Source organism: Rhamphochromis longiceps, linkage group LG1 (genome assembly GCF_057381845.1).
Source record: "Rhamphochromis longiceps isolate RC_006_pf linkage group LG1, R_longiceps_female_GT1.1, whole genome shotgun sequence".
NCBI lineage: Eukaryota > Metazoa > Chordata > Actinopteri > Cichliformes > Cichlidae > Rhamphochromis > Rhamphochromis longiceps.
Window position 1 is genome coordinate 23,777,816 of NC_140557.1, and position 22,654 is coordinate 23,800,469.

General features: G+C 40.3%; 2 protein-coding genes across 6 annotated transcripts in view; one reads left to right on the forward strand and one right to left on the reverse strand.

Moving 5' to 3' along the window:
- The window catches only part of mettl15 (methyltransferase 15, mitochondrial 12S rRNA N4-cytidine), a 65,693-nt gene extending 49,228 nt beyond the window's left edge, over positions 1-16,465 (reverse strand). The window contains exons 1-2 of one of the 3 annotated variants that reach the window (XM_085402731.1): positions 16,355-16,465; positions 14,192-14,443 (exon numbers count right to left, since the gene is read on the reverse strand). In XM_085402731.1, the coding sequence (XP_085258857.1) occupies positions 14,192-14,428 (237 nt within the window). In that variant the 5' untranslated portion in view covers positions 14,429-14,443; positions 16,355-16,465. Of the gene's footprint in view, positions 1-14,191; positions 14,444-15,805; positions 16,328-16,354 lie in introns of those variants that run through there. The other 2 variants (XM_085402732.1, XM_085402730.1) reach the window with 2 other exon arrangements.
- kif18a (kinesin family member 18A) overlaps positions 16,446-22,654 on the forward strand; it is a 44,331-nt gene continuing 38,122 nt past the window's right edge. For 2 of the 3 annotated variants that reach the window (XM_085402727.1, XM_085402728.1), the window contains exons 1-4: positions 16,475-16,611; positions 18,299-18,624; positions 19,991-20,148; positions 20,469-20,573. In XM_085402727.1, the coding sequence (XP_085258853.1) occupies positions 18,309-18,624; positions 19,991-20,148; positions 20,469-20,573 (579 nt within the window). In that variant the 5' untranslated portion in view covers positions 16,475-16,611; positions 18,299-18,308. Of the gene's footprint in view, positions 16,612-18,298; positions 18,625-19,990; positions 20,149-20,468; positions 20,574-22,654 lie in introns of all 3 variants that reach the window. The other variant, XM_085402729.1, reaches the window with a different exon arrangement.

Consider the following 22,654-nt stretch of genomic DNA (forward strand, 5'->3'; position numbering starts at 1 on the left):
CATTTAGACAGCCGTTAGCACATGATTCTCCTTATGGGGACCTGATATGTTTAATATGCTGCTGAGAATATACCCCAGAAGAAGCGTATAGTATAGCTTTTATTTTGGAAAGAGACATTTCTCTGTAATAAACTCTCTTTTCCAAAGATGAGTGATTCCTCAATCATATATATATATATATTTTTTATTACTTTGTTGTTTCAGCAACATTAAATTTAAAAACTGTACTTTTGAGTAAAAATATATATTTATAATTTTAATAAATGACAAATTAAAAAGGCATGAACATTTTTTTTGTATCGAAAAAATATCGAACCGTGACACCAAAGTATCGAACCGAACCGAACCGAACCGTGAATTTTGTGTATTGTTGCACCCCTAGTATTTACACATAGGTGTCATCACAACAGATTGAAAATTGAGCCTTGATCCAATACACAGCTTAAACAAAATGTGATTCAAAAACACAAATGCATTGAGAATTCACTCTCAGTGATGCAGGAGACATTTAGGCTACGTCCACATGTACCCGGGTATTTTTGAAAACGCAGATTTTTCTATGCGTTTGCACCTTTCGTCCACACGTAAACGGCGTTTTCGGTCACTGAAAACTGAGATTTTTTAAAACTCCGTCCAGGGTGGATATTTTTGAAAACGGCGTTTTTGCATTTACGTGTGGACGAGAAAAACGGAGAAAACGCAGCGTCAAAGGTGTGCGCATTTTTTGACGTCACACTGCGCCACATTATTGTTTCGGTGAAATGAATTTCTACAATACTGTTACTGTTAATTGTACTCTCTGCAGTGTTTAAATGCTTACATATACACACACAGTTACTGTCCCTCCACACATACGACTCAGTTCTGCTTCTATGCCCCATCCTTGTTTACTATTTCCCACCGAGACTTCTAGACTTCTGATTGGCCAACATTTCTACACGGTTAGGAATATATCGCCACCTGCTGCTTTGGCATGTTACTAGCATCGTTTTCCTTCATTTCTGCGTTTACGTGTGGACGGGATTATTTTTTAAAACGAAAACGGAAAATCTCCGTTTTCAAAATCAGGATCGCCAAATAGTAACTGTAATGGTTTTGTGCACAAAATGGAATAAATAAACCTAATCATGGTATTCATATAGAGATGGGTGAGGGCTACATCCATTTTGTGAACATTGCAATCAGACCAATCCTCTTGCAATAGCAGTTCTTGTGAATTGAGAACAGACATCCTATCATTGCATGAGCTTATAGATCCTTACCTGCATATACTAAAAATATGTAAACCAATTTCATAAAAATCAGACCAGTTTGGACTTCTCCAGTACTAAGAATCTGTGAATGAGATATACCAGCTATACCAAGTCTATATGTAAGATACTGCCATTGTGCTGCACTTTAGACAAGAAATCACAAAGCAGAGTATTGTGTACCTTTAGTATCAGCAGCAAATCTGTTATTGATACTGGAGTAAGCAAAAAATTATCGGCTATTATTAACTAAAAAGCCATGGCAATAGACAGTGCCAATGTTATGGCTAAATTTAGGTACCTACAACATCTATAAATAGGTTGTGGAAAGATAACCATGACAAGTAATATAAATCATCACTGAGTGTGGGCTGAAGAGGAGGGGCAAACCCTGGTCTAAAGTATCGACAGAAACACGCCTCCCTTTGAGTGTGCTCGCCTTGTGTGTCAGTCTATCTGTACATGTGTCACTGAGACTAAACACTGGCAGTCTGAGCTGAAAAAAAAGATGTCTTCTTTTTCTTGTCAGAATCAACTCAACTGAAAATGGAAACAGTTTTCAATCCTACTCTGACAAGCTTCTTTAGAGGTCATTCTCCTAGATTCTGGGGAATGTTGCCCATAAACACTGATTGTTAAGCAGTAAAATGTCTTCTAAGATATACAAACACACATGCACAAACATTCCGGTCAGAGGGCCCGGTGGCGCCTGTATCCGGCAGCCTCGCCTCTGTCAGTGCGCCCCAGGGCAGCTGTGGCTACAATGTAGCTTGCCATCGCCAGTGTGTGAATGTGTGTGTGAATGGGTGAATGACTGAATGTAGTGTAAAGCGCTTTGGGGTCCTATGGACTAGAAAAGCGCTATACAAATGCAGGCCATTTACCATTTACCATTCCAAACATCTTTTTCTGATTAAATTTTAATAATAGCAACGAAGCTATCTGCTAAAGCTGATATATTTACAGTATATGTGATAGGCCAGTATTGGCCCTTAATATTTGTAGACTATATATCAGTCTGATTTAAAATACAAAGAACAGACTGCTAACTTCTGCTGGATGGTAAATACAAAAAACCCTATAAAAAACAGAAACTGTAAATCTGTGTTTTGAAAGGAAATGCGAAATAAGGTCAAATCTGATGCCCTGGATCTATTCAAAATGATTATGTGCTTCATTGGTGCCTGCTCTGAAAGATTTTTCTTAAGTGTGACACCACCGTCAATGCAGTGTGCTAAGGAAACAATGCAAACTGCATAAAGCCCAAGAGTAAACACGAGTGGAACTGAAAAGAGGGGGTGAAATCATCTTAACTATATTCACAAAATGTAAAGAAGCATCAGGAAAGATGGCTATCTCTCCTGAAGGTGAATTTCCTAGCACTAAAGGAAGACAAAAGAAGAACAGGGCCAAGTCCATTAGGGAGTGCAAGGAAGAATTGAGCTAAATGAAGGCTACATGGTGGCAGGCTTGGTAATAGGGAAAAGACATCTAGAGGCGTTTATGAAGATGCTTACTGTAGTTTCAAGACTGGGTTGACAATGTATGAAATAAAAGGAACTAGGTAATAGGGTGGAGGAGGGCAGTGGAGGTAGCTTGATGGAAAGCTTTAGAAGGAAGCTTCATAGTGCAACACACAGATTTTTGATAAAGTTGCCCTGGGCTGTTCCACGACTGCTACTATAATCTGTCCACCAATGTTTGGTACCTTCCGTGCTTATTAAAAAGTGACAACACATTTCAATGCATTACCCTGAAAAAGTGACAACACATTTCAATGCATTACCCTGAAAAAGTGACAACACATGTGACTGGACAATCTGTATTAATTCATTATCAATTCACCATTATTCTGTTTGGGATGGTGCATTAAGCCTAAACGAATAAGTAGCAACAACACGCTCAACAACATGCCGGCTCATTCCGACCTTAGTCTTGTGAACTGGATGAATATGCTCAATAACATGTTGCTGTATTGATCTCATCTCCATTTCTGGTTATTCTGTGGCGATTTTTAGTGACTGTTTTACAGATTCATCCAAATCAGATATCTGAAACCACTCTATCATGGTAATAACACTTCACGCCTGACAAATTTTAATTATTTTGCTGTCTATACGGTCAAACTGTCTAAGCATATGGATATAAATGGCCAAAGTTCTGGGTGAGCTTTTGCCCTTCTGCCCCATGGGAGGTTACTGTCCTCCCTGAGCTTGCCTTATAATGCATGCATTACAGTTTGACAGGTGTACTGCTGCAGTCAAACTCCCCACCTTTCCGCAGAGCGTGATGTGCCCAGTGGGTGACACCAAAAGCTAGAAGCAGACTGGGGTTCCTGTCCCCACCTCATTGGGTTAGTGAAGAAATAACAAGGTAAAAAGAAAAGAAAGAGAAGGTAGAACAGTGGCGCAGTGGTTAGCACAGTAAGAAAGTCCTGAGTTCAAATCCACTGGCTGACTGGGGCGTGTATGGAGTTTCTTCTCCCAAAGTTAGTCCAGGGTGTATCCCACCTTTGGTTCTGTGACAGCTGGGATACGATCCAGCACCCCCGCAACCCTGAACTGGACAAGCAGTTAAGAAAATGGATGGATGCTTTAAATCTGAGGCATGTAAGTCTTTTGGGGGGTAGTGGTCAGCATCACAAACCATAAGCTGCCCAGAGGGTACGTGTATGCTGCTGCTGATATAGGGTAGAGATGGCACGATACCACTTTTTTATGTCCGATACCAATATCATAAATTTGGATATCTGCCGATACCGATATTAATCCGATATAGTGTGTTTTTTAATCAATAAAACTAACTAAGTTCACACTCAAGTTAAAAAAAAAATCAAAAAACACTAAAGCTATTCTGTTATACCTGTATGCAAAAAATACACTGCACCCAAAATATTTCATAGTTCAGCAAAACTGATCAATCTAATAAACTTAAACCTACTCCATCCTCCCTATTCTGGTATTTTAAAGAGTAAGCACCCTAACTAATAGGGTTCTAAAACTCCCAGCAAAAAAAATAAATTAAAAAAAATAGGGAACCACCCTCCACCTCATGATGCTTAATTGACGTAATCAACTTTAATTTGATGCAGTGTGAAAAAAATGCACAGAAATCAATTTATTTTGAATAATAATTAAATAGATTCAACATCTTTCTTGTCTGCAATTCAACAGAATTGCAGACTGCACAGATGGTATCTTCCCAAAGGAAAAAGTACTATAGCTTACTAGGGTATATTAGACTTAACAGTTACTATATACAGTAATGGACTTCTATACATTTTACATCAGATTAAAACTTTGGGTGTAAGATTCGGATAATTATTTATTAAAAGCTAGACATTTTAAATGAGAATAAGAAAGAAAAGTATGTCTTTGTGCCCCCTTTTCCCTGTTCATGCCCTATCGGCCCCCCTGGCTAAACTTTGCTAGATCCGCCCCTGCACAGTTACCAGCATCAGCTACGTAGAAAAGGATCCTGGTGTAGAAAGTAATATTAAATAAATTCTAACAACAGATTATCAAGGTTAAACTTGCTGCTGTTGTTCAGCCGCTGGTTTCCTCTTTCCGGCGCAAATAGGGCAATAAACAAACAAGAGAGATGGACTCGCGACAGAAAAGTCGATCAGCTGATCATTAAGCAGTTTCACGATTGAAGTAGCAGCAGGAGAGGGAGGGAGAGAGAAGAGGCAGTCACTCCATATATCGGTTGTTAAGCTTAACGCGGGAATGCTTTACAAACATTCAGAGATGAACTTACACACTTGCTTTACTTCTCTCTGGGATAACTTCATCGGAGATGAAATGCCGGTTTGCTAGCGAGGCTACAAATACACACAGCCGCTCTATCACGTGACGCATACTGCTGCGACGTGCTACGGTTATGAGCAGAGTTACGCCATGTCGCAAGTTTTGTGAGGTGCTTTTTTGATATTTAATGGATCGGATTACATTTTTTATTTCTCTCCGATATCCGATCCAGTAATTTACGTCAGTATCGGACCGATACCGATACGTAATATCGGATCGGTCCATCTCTAATATAGGGATGCTGCGATTCACTACAACTGGGTGTGGTGCCAGTGTAAATACATTTCCTTCGGGTACACATCAGCAAAAGGTGAGGGGAAAGCATAACTGGCCTCTAAAGCATTAAATTTAGAAGTTGCCCAATGTCAAGAGGACAGGGCGAGACTTGTGGGACTTGATGTTCGAACTGATGCAGTAGTCCTCAGAAATGCCTTCCTACAAATATTTGAAATGTGCTCGCTGTTGTGTTCATTAAGTAGGTATTTTTAAAACTGTGGAGGTAGATGTGGCGGGGAAGTTGTGTGAGCATAAGTGGGAAACCTCTGCTACTGGTTTAGGTCTGTAGTGTCATGTAGTGTCGAGCGGACATGGTCTTCCCTGCCAAATTAGTCAGGGAACAGGGTTTGCGAGGAGTAGGAGCACTCCAGCTGAGAACAACAGCACTTCATCTGGATGCTGTGGGAATATAGATAATGTTAGTTACACAGATAAGGTCACTGCAACTGACTTTTATCAGAAAAGGCACAACAGTAGTTTAATAAAGCTCATTTAAATGCAGGAACACATGCAGAGGAAGATCAGTAAAGGAGTACACAAAGAAAGCTGATTTAAATCATCCTCAGTTTGAATAGGCCACATGACCTAGGCTAATAATACTAACAGAGGGGATTCTACAACTACTGTCTTAACTATCAGCTTTCAGGTGAAGAGTAGAATTACCCCATTTAGGGTTCAAAATAGTTTGTCCAAATTACAGGAATTATGTCTGCACATTTTGAAGCCCTTACAAAATAAAAACGACGGGAACAACTTCATTTAAGACAGATTCAAAAAAAAAAAATCACAGTCAACAAAGAAAAGATAAATGAGCTAACCAAAGGCAAGCTATAATAATAGATTATAGATTCATGCTGAACATATTTAAAAGAAAGACCATTCAGATAATGTACTTGGACCTCACACAAACACCATATGAAGATGTGTTGCAGGAATGAGTCATCTCAATCCAGCTGTCCACAGGGCATGTATCTGATTTGCATACCCACACTCACACACCAGGAACAAATGTAAATATTGCAATAAAACCTGCTATAATAGCTTCAATTCGACATGAAGGAGAGTTTCCAGTGTATTTTTGCCAAGTTTAACAACATTTGATTCGTGTGAGTTATACAGTGTCAATAATTGTTATTAAAACTATATGCAAATACAACTCAGGAATTGATGTTGTAGCAGAGCACTCCCCTCCGATTTATGCTGCTGTTCTGCGATGTTACGTGTGCGTGAGTTGTTGGAAGATTTCTCTCACACACCTTCTGCCTCTCCCCTTTCCCTTCACCCACTTGTATCCACACATACATGCACACGCGCAGTTTAAATTGTCTTACCGTGGTAAAGCCAGTCAAATAATAATAAGGTCCAACAACTAGGAAAATTTTCACTTCGAAGGGAGTGTTCAGATTCAGGAGCATAGTGTGCCAAAAACTGTAAGATAGTTTTGTAAGCGACGCAGCAAAACTGGAAAAAAAAGAGCACTTAGATTTTGGAAGTTGGGAGGGGGAAGGTTTCATTAGTTAAGCTGTAACAGCGAGGCACACTAAAGAGTCTTCTTTATTTGTTTGTTTATTGTTGTTAAAGTGAACTGGCGGCTGAAGAATGTGTAAGATGAAAGGACGAAAACATGTCTACAGGACAGTGCGGTGCGGCACCCACAAAGGGGTTGTCTGCTCAGCAAGGCTGAACGATTTGGCGCTCTGTAGACTGAGGCACCCCATTTGGCTAATGAAGTCCCAGACTGTCTTCACACCACACCCCCACCCACCACTCCACTATGAAATGTTCTACTCATGAAAGTAATGAGGCAGGGAGGGAGAAAGACTTTCTGGCCACTGATAACCTCAGACTAAACTTGCAACCTTACGAGACAAGGGCCTAATATCTGGCCGTCAATCAGCCCCAGCATCCCTGGCTGGAGTGTTTAATTACGAGGATCAATTATTTACCAGCCTCGTCTTTCACTACTCAGTGCTTCCAAAAAAGGAGTGTAAAGGAGAAAAAAAAGAAAAAAGAACACCAGCATGACCCAGAAGACACTGTGGCAGCAAATTAAGTACAGATAAAATGGTAAGCTGACTTTGTTGATGTTGTTTTTAAATGAATGACTAAATGGGCACAAGTGCTCGCAGATTAATACACACCCAACTATAGAAAGTGATAAGCTAAAAAAAAAAAAAAAAAAAAAAAAGACAAAACTGCAGGGATACTGATAAAATGAACTTCTGACTAAAGTCAAGCAATGTCTTGAGCTAACTACTAGTCAAAGTCTTTTATAAAATTAATGAACCTTTAATAATATGTTTTGCATGTCCCAACTGTGTTCTAAGGCTAGTTACAAAAACAAAACAAAATTTAAAAAAAAAAAACAACATTTTCACCGTCTAACTTGTCTGACTTGGTGTACTTCATATTTATGTTGACTGCAACAGCAACTTCAATGGTTTTAACAAGATCATATTACCCCTTGCTTGTATGCTTGTGTTGACAACAGCAGTTCACCTTGACAATGGACTGGATATACTGGATATATTTAAAAAAAGAAATCGAAAGAGAGATTTCATATTAGTTTTAAAGTAAACTGTACTCTCTGTACTGTGGATTTGTCCACATGGGGATTTCTCTTTTTCCCTAAGGAGGTCCAGAATTCATCTGCAAGACTTTAAACTAATTTAGCGAGACAAGATCATATTAGCCTCAACTATGCCCTTCTTTCTAAGCTGGTACACTCAGTACCTAGTAAAAAAAAAAGGATTGTGATCTATCATTACCTTAAACTACAATAAAGTATATACAGATCAGCCACAGATAATTAAAAAACTACTAACAGGTGAGGTGTATTAATAGTGTTTATCATTATAAGAGTCCTTGCATTTTTGCAGATGTTTGTTTGGGCACATACAATCATGCCACTCCCTGATGGGAACGCCCCCTCCCCCAAGCATACTGCAAAAACTGCACAGGACTTGATTTAAAGAACTCGACAAAGAGCCCAGGATCCAAATTCAGATTGCGATCTGACTTAGCATCCAAGGGATGCTCTAAAACACATTCACTTAATGTGTTTTAGAGCATTCACTGCCAATGTCCCACTGCCAGACACCGCAAGATACCCCAGAGGTGCTGTGTCCATGCCCCAACAGATTGGAGGTGTTTTTGGCAGCAAGACTTGGGACATACACAGTATTAAGCAGGTAGTTATTATTCTTAAGGCTGCTCAGTGCAAATTCTAAATGCCATCTGGTTTAAAAATTATAAATTAAATTAAGTTAAATTAATGCTGTTAAATGTCATTTAACAGCTTGTTTTTAATCACACAGGGGCACGCTATATTTTTTTCTGTGTTCTGTTGTTCTTCAGGGGCGATCGTGGCCCAAGAGTTGGGAGTTCGCCTTGTAATCGGAAGGTTGCCGGTTCGAGCCCCGGCTTGGACAGTCTCAGTCGTTGTGTCCTTGGGCAAGACACTTCACCTGTTGCCTACTGGTGGTGGTCAGAGGGCCCGGTGGCACCAGTGTCCGGCAGCCTCGCCTCTGTCAGGGTGGCTGTGGATACAATGTAGCTGCCATCACCAGTGTGTGAATGTGTGTGTGAATGGGTGGATGACTGGATGTGTAAAGCGCTTTGGGGTCCTTAGGGACTAGTAAAAGCACTATACAAATAAAGGCCATTTACCATTTTACCATTCATAAGAAACAGCTGGCAGTGTTTTGTGGTCACCTTTCCCAGAAAGGATTGCCTCTTCATGTGTCCGAATTCTAGCAAGCTCAATAACCCAAATAACAAAGTGAAAAACGCAGCACTCAACAAAGTCTGCAACGATTCAGCAACTTAACAGCCACAACACCTGTGGTTTGCCTGTTTTGTTGTATTTTTGTGCTACATTTCTATTGTCGTCATGAGTCTAGCCTAATCTGCGCTATTTATGGATCGCAAGCACCACATCGGTGGCCACCTGCTCTCTGCTCTTCTTTACAGTTACCCAGAATGGCTTAATGCACTTCTTTGGGACACTTAATCAAAGTTTTTATATTGATTATTTTTACTTATTGCTGCTGCCTTGGATTTGTAAAGTTGTAGGAGTATTAGTACTACAGCCATGTTACAGCTGAACAGAAACTGTCAATAGGATGATAATTGTGTTAACCTAAACCCACCACCACCTAAATCCCAACACGTTTGATACAGTTTGATATTTGACCCTTGCTATAGATGACAAAAGAATAATGTTATGCGATTTAGAGTTATTTTGTTGTGAAATGGTGCTCAATATTTAATTGATTGCTGAAGGACTGATATTGAGGCAAGGTTAACATGGCCTCGTTAATTCCACAAGGGGGAGTGTGTTGAGGCTGACATCTAAGAGTAGGCAGCTCGTTTCTCCTCCTACAGCAGCTCAGGGTTTTTCTCCTGGACTCTCAGCTGATGGCTCATTAATCTATTCTAGAGGAGGGCCCCTACGCAAACAGATAGCCTGCGCAAGTGTACAACTCCATCCTTTTAAACTTTTTTTTAACCACGTGAAAGCACTGTAACAAAGAAAAGTTTAAAAATGAGTACATTTGTTTTAATTAAATAAAATACAACTCCATCTCTGTCTGCACACAGTGGAGTTGAGTCACTCCAGCTCTCATCGGCGTCTCATGAAAAATCTGAGCAGTCATTCCCAACTCTTAGCTGCCAGAATCTCTATGATTGCAAATTGCCATGATAAACTCACTCAGCGCCGTCTCAGGAACAATACCGCAATCGCAGTTAGGGGTGTTCTTAGTGCCGAATTGTCGAGTCAGTTACACATTTAAAAAAAATAAACAAATCTGTGACTCTAAAGTAGGAAACACTAAGAAAACTGTACAAAAATGAAGTAAATAATTTAGCCTGTGACACCGCTACCTCTCTCTGTCTCTGTAGTCAGAAGATAACAGACTATGCCCCGCCCACTGCATCGGCAACATCAGATTGGTATACGTCCCGCGCAATAGCTTATCAGCAGAAAACAAAGCAACAGAAAAGAAACATATGCAGTAAGCTAACAGAAAAGCGTTTTGAAGGTAAAGATGCACATGGCAAATATAATCCTCCATGCCGAAAGTTGCAATACTGCATTCTTATAACTTTCAGATCTTAGTAAGTACTCCGGAGGGTGCAGTAGGAGGAACAAGAGGAAGCTGAAGGCTAAACTTGAGCAGAAAAGCACGAGGGATGTTTCGAGTGGAAGGAAGAAAATCACTGGCCTCCACATCCCCCCCACCACTGTCAGTGATTTTGCCCTTCTTCTGGGCAGGTTAGGCATCAGCTGCAGAAAGTACATAATGGAAAAGGAGCGAAACCAGATAGTAACAGCACCTAGGTTCAGTTGACCTGTGCAGTTGTCTGTGATCCTGAGTCACATTTACAACCTGAGTCTGAAGTAGAGGAAAGTACAAGTGTTGTAAAATATTTCCTGTCTGGTTCCTGTAGTCCAAACCATCAGAACTTAATGAGCACCAATGATGATCAAGGTGCTGGAGAGACTAGTCTTAGCCCACCTGAGACCACAGGGAGACCCTCTGCAGTTAACAAATCAACATAATCTGGGAGTGGATGATGTAATCATCTACATTCTAGAGAGACTGCACTTCCGTAGATATTAACAGCTGCACTGTGAGAATCATTGTCTTTGAATTTTCACATCCATTTAACATGATCCAGCTGCTGCTTCTCAGGGAGGAAATGGAAAAAGTCAGCAAGCAAGTGAACTTGTCCACCATCTCATGGATTACTGCCTGACAGACAGGTAGGTATGTGACACTGGACAGTGCTCTGTCTGATTTGGTGCTGTGCAGGAGCTCCATAAGGGACTGTGTTGTCTCCTACACCTCAGACTTTCAGTACAACTCCAGGTCATGTCACCTACAGAAACACTCTGATGATTCTGCAGTGGTTGGATGTATTAGTGAAGGGCAGGAGGAGTACATAGCACTAGTGGGTGAATTTTACAGGATGTTGATGTGGTGGAGGAGTACAAGTACCTGGGCGTCCATGACAACAGGCTAAACTAGAAAACACAAATACAAATTCTGTATACAACAAGGGAATGAGCAGGCTCCAATTCAAATCAACTCAAATATGGGATAAATAAAGTACTTCATATCAGCTGACCATCGTGTCTAATTACGTCAGAAACATTATATGGGAGAAACAAAAACACTCAAAGAATACTGAACACATATATCCCAGCCCTGCACCCCAAAGAGCCAGTTAACAGCCAAATCGGGAAACATACAGTCCCATTTTTTTGTTGCACTGAACCATGCACACACGGTGCATGGTTCAGTGCAAAGGTTTTTCTTAGCTTGCTGCATTCATAATGCAAATTAACATGGCATGGCATTGTTCAAATGTTTTGCTGGGTTGAGCCAATGATGTTGATTGGCGCCACTGGAAGTGATAAATAAAGTCAAGGAACTTGTGCGAATATAAAAACTTTTTAAAGTCAACTTTGGATAAAGTCATTAAACCTTTTAACCAGCTGTTATTAAATCTGACTGGTAGCTCCATATATGTAGTTAAAGTCATGGTCTCTATCTATTCAACTAGGTAGGGCCTTTAAAACATTGACCAAATAACTGACCAAAGCTAATACGAGCTAATAGCTAAGGCTAAGGCTATCGCTATAGCTTGCTGTCAGGCCATCTAGAGTGCCCTACCTAACTTTAAATAAATACATAAAAAAAATACAACTGAAATCTTTAACCTAACAGTTAAAATGTTAACTTACGTTAACCGTTGGCTACATAGCCACAGCTTAACAATCTTGTTTTCCCTGGCCATCACATCCCTCAGATACATCACATACCATATTTCAGATTTCTCTGGTGAAAAAAAAAAATCAAATAACAGAATTAACATTTGTTAAAGGCCATTTTAATTTATCCTTAGTGTACACAAATAATCTATCTACTGAGATATTTCAGTCTATATCAAAGTGGAGGCCTGACACACCAATTTAAATATCCCTATAACAAAATAGTTAAAAAGGCAGAGAAAAGAAAATATCACCTTAGGTTTAGTCCTGTCCCAGCAAGCTGTTTCACACAGACCTGCATTAAACCAAGGAAGAAAAGCCATCATATGGGGCTTTGAAGGCAATTCATGGTGAGATAGAGTGTTCTTCATTAAGCAAGGATACAATTTCAGACAAGAAATATGACAAACTATCAATCAAGACCCAACAAGCATGATGGCCATTTGTAAAACTGAGAAAATAGAGCGCAGGCTACCACTGCAAATTAGATACCTGCATACAGATTTACAGCCAGACGTCCTGTGTGGGAGGCAGCAGGGCACTGAAAGCCTCCATTTACACACTTCAGTTTAACTGCAGTATTTGCTCTGACACCCATCATCGTGTAAGTCCTCCATTCATACAAACTCTTCTTCAGCCAACAAGAGCAATTACATATTAGTGATTATTTTTATAAAGCCCATTTAATCTTTAATCGTTTGGACATTTGTCTGCAATTAAGGGCAGGTTTTCCTCCTCAAAGCAACTGATCTGTTACTGACAACACCACACGCCCACTACAAATTTAAGCACTTAAATGGCAGCTCTGTCAGAGCCATGTCAGAATTCACATTTGATTCCCTGACAAGTTATAGTTATATTTTTGTAGTTATGCAGTTATATTTAGCCCTGTAGATATATGAATACGAATGACTATGAGTCAGCACCACGATAAGGTTGTAACATTGCTGTAGATAAAGACCAAGTTCATTTGTAACACTATGTTCTCACATGAAAGAACAAACATCTGCAGTGAAGGAACACTAAAGAAAGACTTCTGAAGGTAATCACACATCATTTCCACAGAACGTCACACCAAGTGAGGTCTACAGCACATACTGTACAAAAAAAAATAAAATCTATCAAACTGTTTTTAATAGCATCTGATTGGCAAGCTGTCTTGGGACAGTTGGCACATGGGCGGGTAGCGGAGGAGTTTAGAGGTGCTAAAGTTCAGGCAGGAGCGATGCAGCACCCTGTGTCCTGCCAACAGACTTACAGTGGCGCAATTCCTGACTAAGTTGTTGACCCATGGCCCCCACCTGCCTTGACCATCCATTATCTGAGGGGTGGAGGGGGCCATTACTTTTCCCTCCTTTCCTGCCTGCCACGCCAGAAGGCTTTTGACTCATGCCCATCTGTCCTGGTAGTACATACATTAAGTGAAAGCCAAGATACTGCCACCCTGTCCAACTCATGAATGCCTTTATAACAACAAGTTGTTATGTAGTGTGTGAACAGAATTTTACCTTAGCAACAAACACCTTTGTGAAGAGGATGATTAATCAGGAAACAGGTCATTTCAATCCTCAAATCACAATGAGAAGAGACCTTTTTGTAAACCTCAGTAGCCGACACAATGCACGCAACAGCCTGCCAATAACTTGCTTTCAAAAGCTCTGACACACATAAGAAAATCAAAATTTGGGGACATGAGAAACACCTCTCAGTATGAGTTTGCATGCCTATGCTATTACCACAGCAACCGAGGCAGACCGGATAACAATCCCTGAAAACACAAATATGATCTAATCACTTGCAAATATTGTCGGCAGTCAGTCTGGAGATTCAATTTAGTCCTGCGTCAGATTTGCCTACAGTCTGAGCACATTCCAGGGCCTTTTTAATATGGAAATACACCAGGTAAAAAGGTTCAATTGGAAATAATGTTAATAAACACAAGTAAAAAGTTAACCCACTGCTACCTGAATGCCCGCCTAAAGCCCTCATTTTGTCCGAATGAATATTTGACATATTTCTAAAAGAATGGTTAAACAAACAGACATGAACTTTATTAAGGACACCAAAAATTGTACCTGAGCTGGTTGAATGTCTAAGTATTGAAGTACCTCTTTCAACATGACAGGCATGTGAGGAGGCTTTTCAGCTGAAACAGCAGACGGGTCTTCGGATCTGTCCTCATGACCTGGACCAGAAGATGCACCAACGAAACAGGAGTTCAATCTCGGCCTTAGCCTTCTCCATGCTCTCCGCGCAGCCAGATGTGTTTTTCGCATCATTGGGTAAGAGCGGACAGTCATGTGGAAAATCATGATCGTTATAATGATCTGTGGAGAAGTAAATTAGCAAAGTTACATGATGAGAAGAAAGATGGAAGGTTAAGCTAATCAAGAGGAACTTGGTGTGTAGTACTATTTTAAAGTTGACACTCCATCATCATGAAGCTGTGCTCTGGAGAAGCTTATAGTATACTCCGGGGTTTATCCAGTTTAACAGCTGCACTGAGACCAAACAGGTGGGAACAGGAACAATACAAAACTATGAATTAAAAGCTATCTTACGTTACTTGGAAGAGGAAAACATTACGGTTCTAAATTCAAGGCAGATGCAAAAACTGTTGACTGACTAAACCTTTCCAATAACACACTTCATTTTGAATATATTTAAAGATGTGGCCATGATTCTCAGTTCATGATTGCAGTAATATTGTGAAGCATTCTATACACGTCTATACATACTTTACAGCAGTGGTTCAGACACATGTGAATTCATGTGTGTGAAAAACCTGTATACCATCTCACAGCAATATTTCTTTTTATTGTCAATTGACGGCGCTTTTTTATCTTGTGGACCTAGGAAAACACCTATTATTGTTATTATTATTATTATTATTATTATTATTGCAATGAGCTTCATTAGCAGGTATCTAAACTACATGACACCATGTTAGCACGAGTAAACTCCTCCAGGCAAATGACGTCCCCATTTCAGCTTCAGCCATAAGACATGAAGTTATCTCAATAGTTTCTATTTACAGTTTTTTCCCTTTTTATGTAGGTGGTAGGCCATTTGCTCTGCTGACACTTGCCTGCCGGGACTCTATTCTTCACCTCTCTTGTGCACTTTCTATTGCCTTGATTTGCTGACCCAGGTATTGAAACTCATCTATCTTCACTAACTCTGTCCTTTGCTGCTTCACTGTTACACCTGTTTCCCTCTCATTCACACACGTAATCTGTCTTGCTTCACCTGACTTTCATTCCTCTTTTCTCTAGACCATACCTCCACCTCTCCAGGCTCTCTTCCACCTGTTCCCTACTCTTACCATAGATCACAGCGTCATCTGCAAACATCATAGGCCATGGAGACTACTGCCTGACCTCATCTGTCAATCTGTCCATCACCACTGCAAACAAAAAGGGGCTTAGAGTTGATCCCTGATGTAATCCCACCCCTACCTTGAACCCATCTGTCATTCCTATCACACACCTCACTATTGTCTGTCTGTCCTCAGATGCCTGTGATTATTTTGTATTTTATAGCCTACAACTACAATAAGAGTTGTATTGTAGGGAAAGACTGATGCGGATATTATTGTGTAGTTTAATAAGTAGGTCCTTTTTTCTCATGAACCCCCCCCCCCACACACACACACACACACACACACACACACACACACACACACCTACCTCTTCTTGCTGTTTACTAAACGTTAGCTGCTATCCTTCAAGCTAGGAGTAGGAAGGTCGTACTAACTTATCTGTAGGTTGTTAGAGGTTAGCAGTTCCCTTAAACAAACATGTGCCATCATTTATGGTGATATTTAGTAGCAACTCCCCACACAAAAACAGTATTTTGGTGTAAAGGTTAGCTATCTACCTAGCTAAAAACGCCTGAACATGGAGCAGATACAAAAAGGCATGCACGTGTTTGACGTGGCCATGACTGTAAAGCTATTATCTATTAAATTTTGAATGTTTAGCCCACCCTAATGCTCTGTAATACGTGTATACAGGCTATGATATCAGCAGAGGCTGGACATGTTACATCTAAATAAAGCGATGCAGAGGATACCGTTGCTATGCCACCATGTTGGATGACCGCGCTTCATACCTACAGAGACTGTCAATAAAATATACTGAAAAGGACCCGACGGTGTAGTCAGGTCCATTTAATCAAGTTTCACAAATGTTGAGCCAGACAACCGTGCTTATGCACAGAAAGCGGCAGTAGCTTACCGTAGCACACCACGGAGTAGCTCCACCTTCCGCAGCGTGCACTGTGCGTCACCACGGCCCGCCTAGTGACGCGCCCCTCTCGACCTATCAGATGCCACAGAGGAAGACGACAGCTTTTTTGAAAATATTGGCGGCGGTTGTGCTAGCGACAAGGTTAGCGAGTTTATTCACTTAATTCGAGCTACTTTTAAACCGAGCGATTGATCTGAAAGTGTCGCCTTAGTAGGGATATGGACGATAGTCGTTACTAACAAAAGGTAAGACCGAAGATTGCATCGGAGACGAAGTAATCAATGCCATCTTACTGTTAGTGACTGTACTACAGCTAGCTAGATGGAAGGGGCTGGCCAGTCCTGCTGTATTTACGTTGGCAGGATTGTCATCACATTGTAACGTGTGCTCGACTTCGACTGTTTATTCCATTTAATAGTACTGAGCTAGCTGTACCTGAAAATTGCGTGTTAATACATGTTAGACAGCATTTGATTATATTATGCTGTTATTAAAGTGAATCCCCGGTCCATATATATATATAAATATAAATAACACCCAGCACGCCCCTGCGGGCGGTTTATCCTTCAAGCTCGGGGTCCTGCGCAGTATCTTAGCTGTTCCCAGGACAGAGACCTCCGATGTTATTCCCGGGATCTGCTGGAGCCACTCGCCTAGCTTGGCAGTCACCGCACCTAGTGCTCCGATTACCACGATATATATGTATGTGTGTGTGTATATATAGATATATATCTTTATTTTATTTTAATGTCACTGAAAAATGTCCATGAGTATCAGTCCCTAACCCAAAACGTTTAAAACACAAGTGTAGGTTTTTGTTGTATTATTTTTTTTTATTTAAAGATTATTGTTATTAGTTTTGTGAAAGTTTCAGTATCCTTATGTACAGTTGTGGTCAGAGGTTTAGATAGACTCATCATGTGCATGAATGCCATGGTAATTTCATGTCATGGTAATAAATCCTAAAAACACTGTACCAACCGTCAAGCATGGTAATGGTAGCAACATGCTCTGGGGCTTTTTTCACTCATAGTGATACTGGTACATTACACAAAGTGGAGAGAATAATGAAGAACAAGGACAACCTCCAAATTCTTTAACTTTATCTCAAATAAACAGTTAGATGGTTGAAATATGGTCACAGTTGGGTGTTCCAGCAGGACACTGAGCCCAAGCACACATAAAAACTGCTTTTGGAATGGATAAAGCACTAAACAGTAAGCTTGTGGAATTGCCTACCCAAAGCCATTTCTGCCTAGAAGATTGATCAAATATTGAGCCAAAATTATGCCAGAGGCTTGTTGATGGCTACCAAAATCATCTAAGGTGCAACTTACTAAGGGACATTTTACCAAATATTAGTGTGGGGGTGTATTTATATATTTGAACCTGTATGTATATGTTTGACCCTGTTTGGATTCAAATAAATCCCAAATAAATTCAAACATGTGCACCCAATTCTTGTTTTTTTTAAGTAGGTAAAGATGTGTCCTGTACAATCATTTCACTCTAGAAAAAGAACAGTCATGATGAGTGTATGTAGACCTCTGACCACAAGCTTTGCACAGCTTTGACTTGCTCTGATTTCAAATGTTGAAACCTTGCTCTACACAGAGTGCATATTGCTTGTCTGGTAGTTAACAGACAAGAAATATTATAAATTACAGTGAGACCTGACCTTAGTCTGCACTTTGAGACGATGGAACTGGAAGTTCAAAAAAGCTAAAGTGTTTCCAGTTTTTAGGACTCATTCCTGTGGCATTCTGTATGAAAACACTTTTAGGCTGTTCGCTTACCATAAAACAAGTTCAACTCTGCCTTCAAAGTCCTCAGACCATGTTTGAATTTTATCAGCATATTTTCAAGATTGTGAAATCCAGTTAACATTTTATTTGTTTGTTGTCTTGTTTTGTAATGCTTCATTCCTTGCAGGGAAACCAAGATGGCGAGTGATGTGTGCAGCCATGTAAAGGTTGTTGTTCGAGTGAGGCCGGCCAATGACAGTGAAAAGCGCGAAAACTGTCGAAATGTGGTCCAGGTCGTCGATAACCACATGCTCATATTTGACCCCAAAGAAGAGGACTTGTCGTGCTTTGGGTCACAAAGAGTACGAAACAGAAACATCAATAAGAAGGCTAACAAAGACCTGAAGTTTGTTTTTGACCTAGTCTTCGACGAGAATGCTACACAAGTCGACATTTTTGAGAACACCACTAAAGGAGTGCTGGATGGGGTGATGAATGGATTCAACTGTACAGGTGACAAATTAATGAGTACAAGCTGCAGCTACAGTCTGTCTGAATTAGTCATGATGTCTGCCAATTATAAAAAGATGTGGAGCTGATTAACTCGTTCTGTAGTGTGCTAGTTATTTATCTGTCTGCAGCGACAAATTACCCTCACTGCTGTGAAGGGGATAGACCTTCAAAGATACGATTTTATTCCAGGGCTGGATAAATGGAGTGCAGAGTGTTATTCTTTACCATATATTTTGGTGCAATTGACTAAGCCAAAAAAAAAAAAGAAAGAATTGTATTTATTTCTCTAATGTGAATTTAAAGCTTGAGAAAGTATTACTTTGTATAGTTCTGTACTGTGCATAAGTCTTAAACCACCTCTCATTCCCTTATGCTTTGCTAATATAATGGGAAATATTTGCAGTGATTTATCGAAGCATCTGTAAATATTTATAAAAAAAAACAGTATACCAAGTAAAAGTGGTCTTCAGGAATAGTTCTCCAGGCTTCTCAAAACACATTCTTTAGATGTTGGTAGATCAATCCCCGTCAAGGGGATCCTACACTGCTTTAATAATGTTGAGGTCCAGACTCTGGGGAGGCCAATCCATGACTGATCGTGTTCCATTGTGTGTTCTTAGATCCAGGTATACTTTTACTGAATTGACTGTAGGCTTGAGATTATTGTCATGCTGAAAAATGAAGCTGTTGCCAATGGAATGCTTTCCAGGTGGTTTTGCATAGTAGGTTGAAATTTGATGGTACTTTTCTGCGTTCATAATTCCATCACTTTTAACAAGATCCCCGGCACCACTGGCTGAAATGCAGCCCCAAACCATGAGACAGCCTCCAATGTGTTTTACAGATGGTTGTACATGCTCAGTGTTGTCAAAATGACAAAGTGCCTAAAGATGCCATCTATAACTGTGCAAAGTTCTCTCTTATGTGTTGAGAAAACACTGTTTCATCCCTTGGGTTAGGTGCTCTTTTTATGAATGAGTCATATAATCGGTGTTAAGTGGGTTAACAACAACAACAACAACAACAAAAAACATTCCTTGGAAAATTGTCAGCTGGAAGAACTGGACCAAAAATAAATGAAAAAGCAGTGAATGTCCAGAGAAAAACTGTGTTTGCTCAAGAACATATAAAAAAAACAATTACAAAATTTCTTCCTTGGAAGAAAAATTTTAAACATTGGAGGCTGGCTTGAGACTTTTAAATAGTGTAAGTTCAGTCCTCCTTTTGGATATACTTGATACTTCCATTGCTCACATTCCAAGTTTTTCACATTACATGTTTGGTTATGCTCTTTTCTAAGCAAGCTTTATGTTGAAACTGTTTTTGTAGAGTTTTCTGTAACTCTTAATTACTTTTTCACTTGCAGTGTTTGCCTATGGTGCTACCGGAGCAGGCAAGACACATACCATGTTAGGTTCACAAAATGACCCTGGGGTCATGTACCGCACAATGAAAGAGCTCTTCAAACGCATGGATGACGCCAAGGAGGAGAAGGAGTTTGCAGTTGCATTTTCATATCTTGAAGTGAGTATTGGATTCTTTATTTTTACCTTTATTTTTACTTTGCTTTGTTCTCCTTGTTGTTTATGGAATGTTGTTTCTTACGTTGTTTGTTTGTGCAACATCACTGTGTCAAGTCTGGATAGTCAGACTTATACAGAAGACTTTAAGTTGTAAAATGTGTTCTCAACCTACACTGCTTGTATGTAAAGGTATCGCAGCAGGTACGCATTCATGATTTCTACACCTTGCAGTATCATTGTGTCTGCAAGCTTTTACCTGACCATACATTTTTGTCTTTGTGTGGTTTCATAGTGTTTTGTTGTATTTGCACGTGTTCACAGGTTTACAATGAACAGATCAGAGATTTGTTGGCTAATGCAGGACCTCTTGCAGTCAGGGAGGACAGTTCTAAAGGAGTGGTTGTACAAGGCCTCACACTGCATAAGGTCAGTACTACCATCTATTATTAAAATAAACACACACAAAAACACTTCCATGCATGCACTTCTGTTGAAAAATGCCCGTCCTTTTAAAAACATTAAAAAACTGCATGAAAGTGAGCAATATTTGGGTAAAAGCAGGTGGTGCTAGCTCATTGTATAATAAGCATGAAACCTGTGTAGCTCATCTTGGGCCAGGACACAGGAGCAGGTTGGAAAAAATAATTGTGTGGATGCTTTAAGCATCCCCAAGAGCAGCAACACTCGCAAGATGCCTTGTAGAGATGATTGTGAAGGACCTCCAGCCTCTGTCCATAGTGGAGGACCAAGGTTTCCAGGGATTTGTGAGCGCTCTTGACTCAAAATATAAACTCCCAGGAAGAAAATCACTGACTGAGACTCATCTTGTAAATTTGTTTGATGAATGTAAAGGCAAAGTAAGAGCATCTTTGCGAAATGCTTCCAGTGTTGTTCTCACCACTGATATGTGGACCTCAGTGTCCACAGAGGCATATTTGACTGTAACATGCCATCTCATTGAAAACTGGCAAATGAGAGAATTTGTCCTGGAAACCCACTCTTTCCATGGGCAGCATACAGCAGATTAATATCAGCTCAGCACTTAAGCAAATCACAGAAGAATGGGGCATAACTGAGAAGGTGGTTGCAGTTGTCACAGACAATGGTGCAAATATGGTTGCTGCAGTGCACAAAGCTGGATGGAGGCATTTTCCATGTTTTGCACACACACTGAATTTAGTTGTAAAGGACAGTGTAAAAGCTGTCCCAGAAGTGGTGCAGGTGCTGGAAAAATGCCGTGCGATTGTGTCCTTTTTTCACCACAGCACAAAGGCTACTGAGAAGCTTAAGGATATTCAGCAACAATTGAAAGTGGCAGAGCACAAGCTAATTCAGTCAGTAGATACCCGCTGGAACTCTGTCTTTTACATGTTGGAGCAGCTCTGTGAGCAAAATGAAGCCGTGACCACAGCCCTCTGCCTTTTAGGGAAGAATCAACTATGCTTAAATGCGGGAGAATTATCCCTGATCAAGGAAACAGTTGTTGCACTACGGCCGTTTGAAGAAGTAACACAGGAAGTTTCATCTGAAAAACATGTTTCAGTCTCCAAAGTTATTCCACTTGTGTCACTCATTCACAAGGCTGTAGCAGCCTGTGAATATCAGGACAGCTCCCTTGCCACACAGCTGGCACAGCAATGCCAGCGCAGATTCAGGGGTATTCAGAGCATTCACTGTCTAGCTGCAAGTACATTTCTGGATGTTAGGTTAGGTTTAAACACCTTGGTTTTTGTGACAAAGACAATGTTGAAGTATTAAAGAAACATCTCCACACTGAAATGCAAGAAGTCTATCAGACAGGACAGTCTGCTCCCACTCTAACTGTAAGCTCAATGCCTGCTGTTAGCTCTGCCTCAGGGCCTTCTACTTCAGGGTCTATCCCAAGTCCTCCACCCGCAGGTCCAGCTGCAACAAAAGGAGGGATATGGACAGATTTTGACATGCAGGTTGTGTCAAGCCAACATCACCGGTCAGCTTCCAGTGATGTACTCATTGAAATACGCCGGTACTCAGAGGAAAAACTGATTCCCCGAGATAAGGATCCATTGGTTTGGTGGCAAGAGCATGAACAAACCTTCCCATCCCTAAGCAGACTTGCAGTGAGATACCTAGGAATCGTTGCTTCTTCTGTACCTGCAGAGAGAATCTTTTCAAAAGCAGGAGAGGTTGTGAGCAAAAAACGGAGCAGACTTAGAGGGAAAACTGTAAATATGCTGTTGTTCCTAAACAAAAACCTGTGAATAAGGGAAAGTGTTACTGTCAAATGTTTTTGTTGACATGTCCAGACAAGATAAACGTTAAATTGTGTTGAATATTTTTGTTGACATGTCCAGACAAGATAAACGTTAAATGACATGTTAAATTGTGTTGAATATTTTTGTTGACATGTCCAGACAAGATAAACGTTAAATGACATGTTAAATTGTGTTGAATATTTTTGTTGACATGTCCAGACAAGATAAACGTTAAATGACATGTTAAATTGTGTTGAATATTTTTGTTGACAT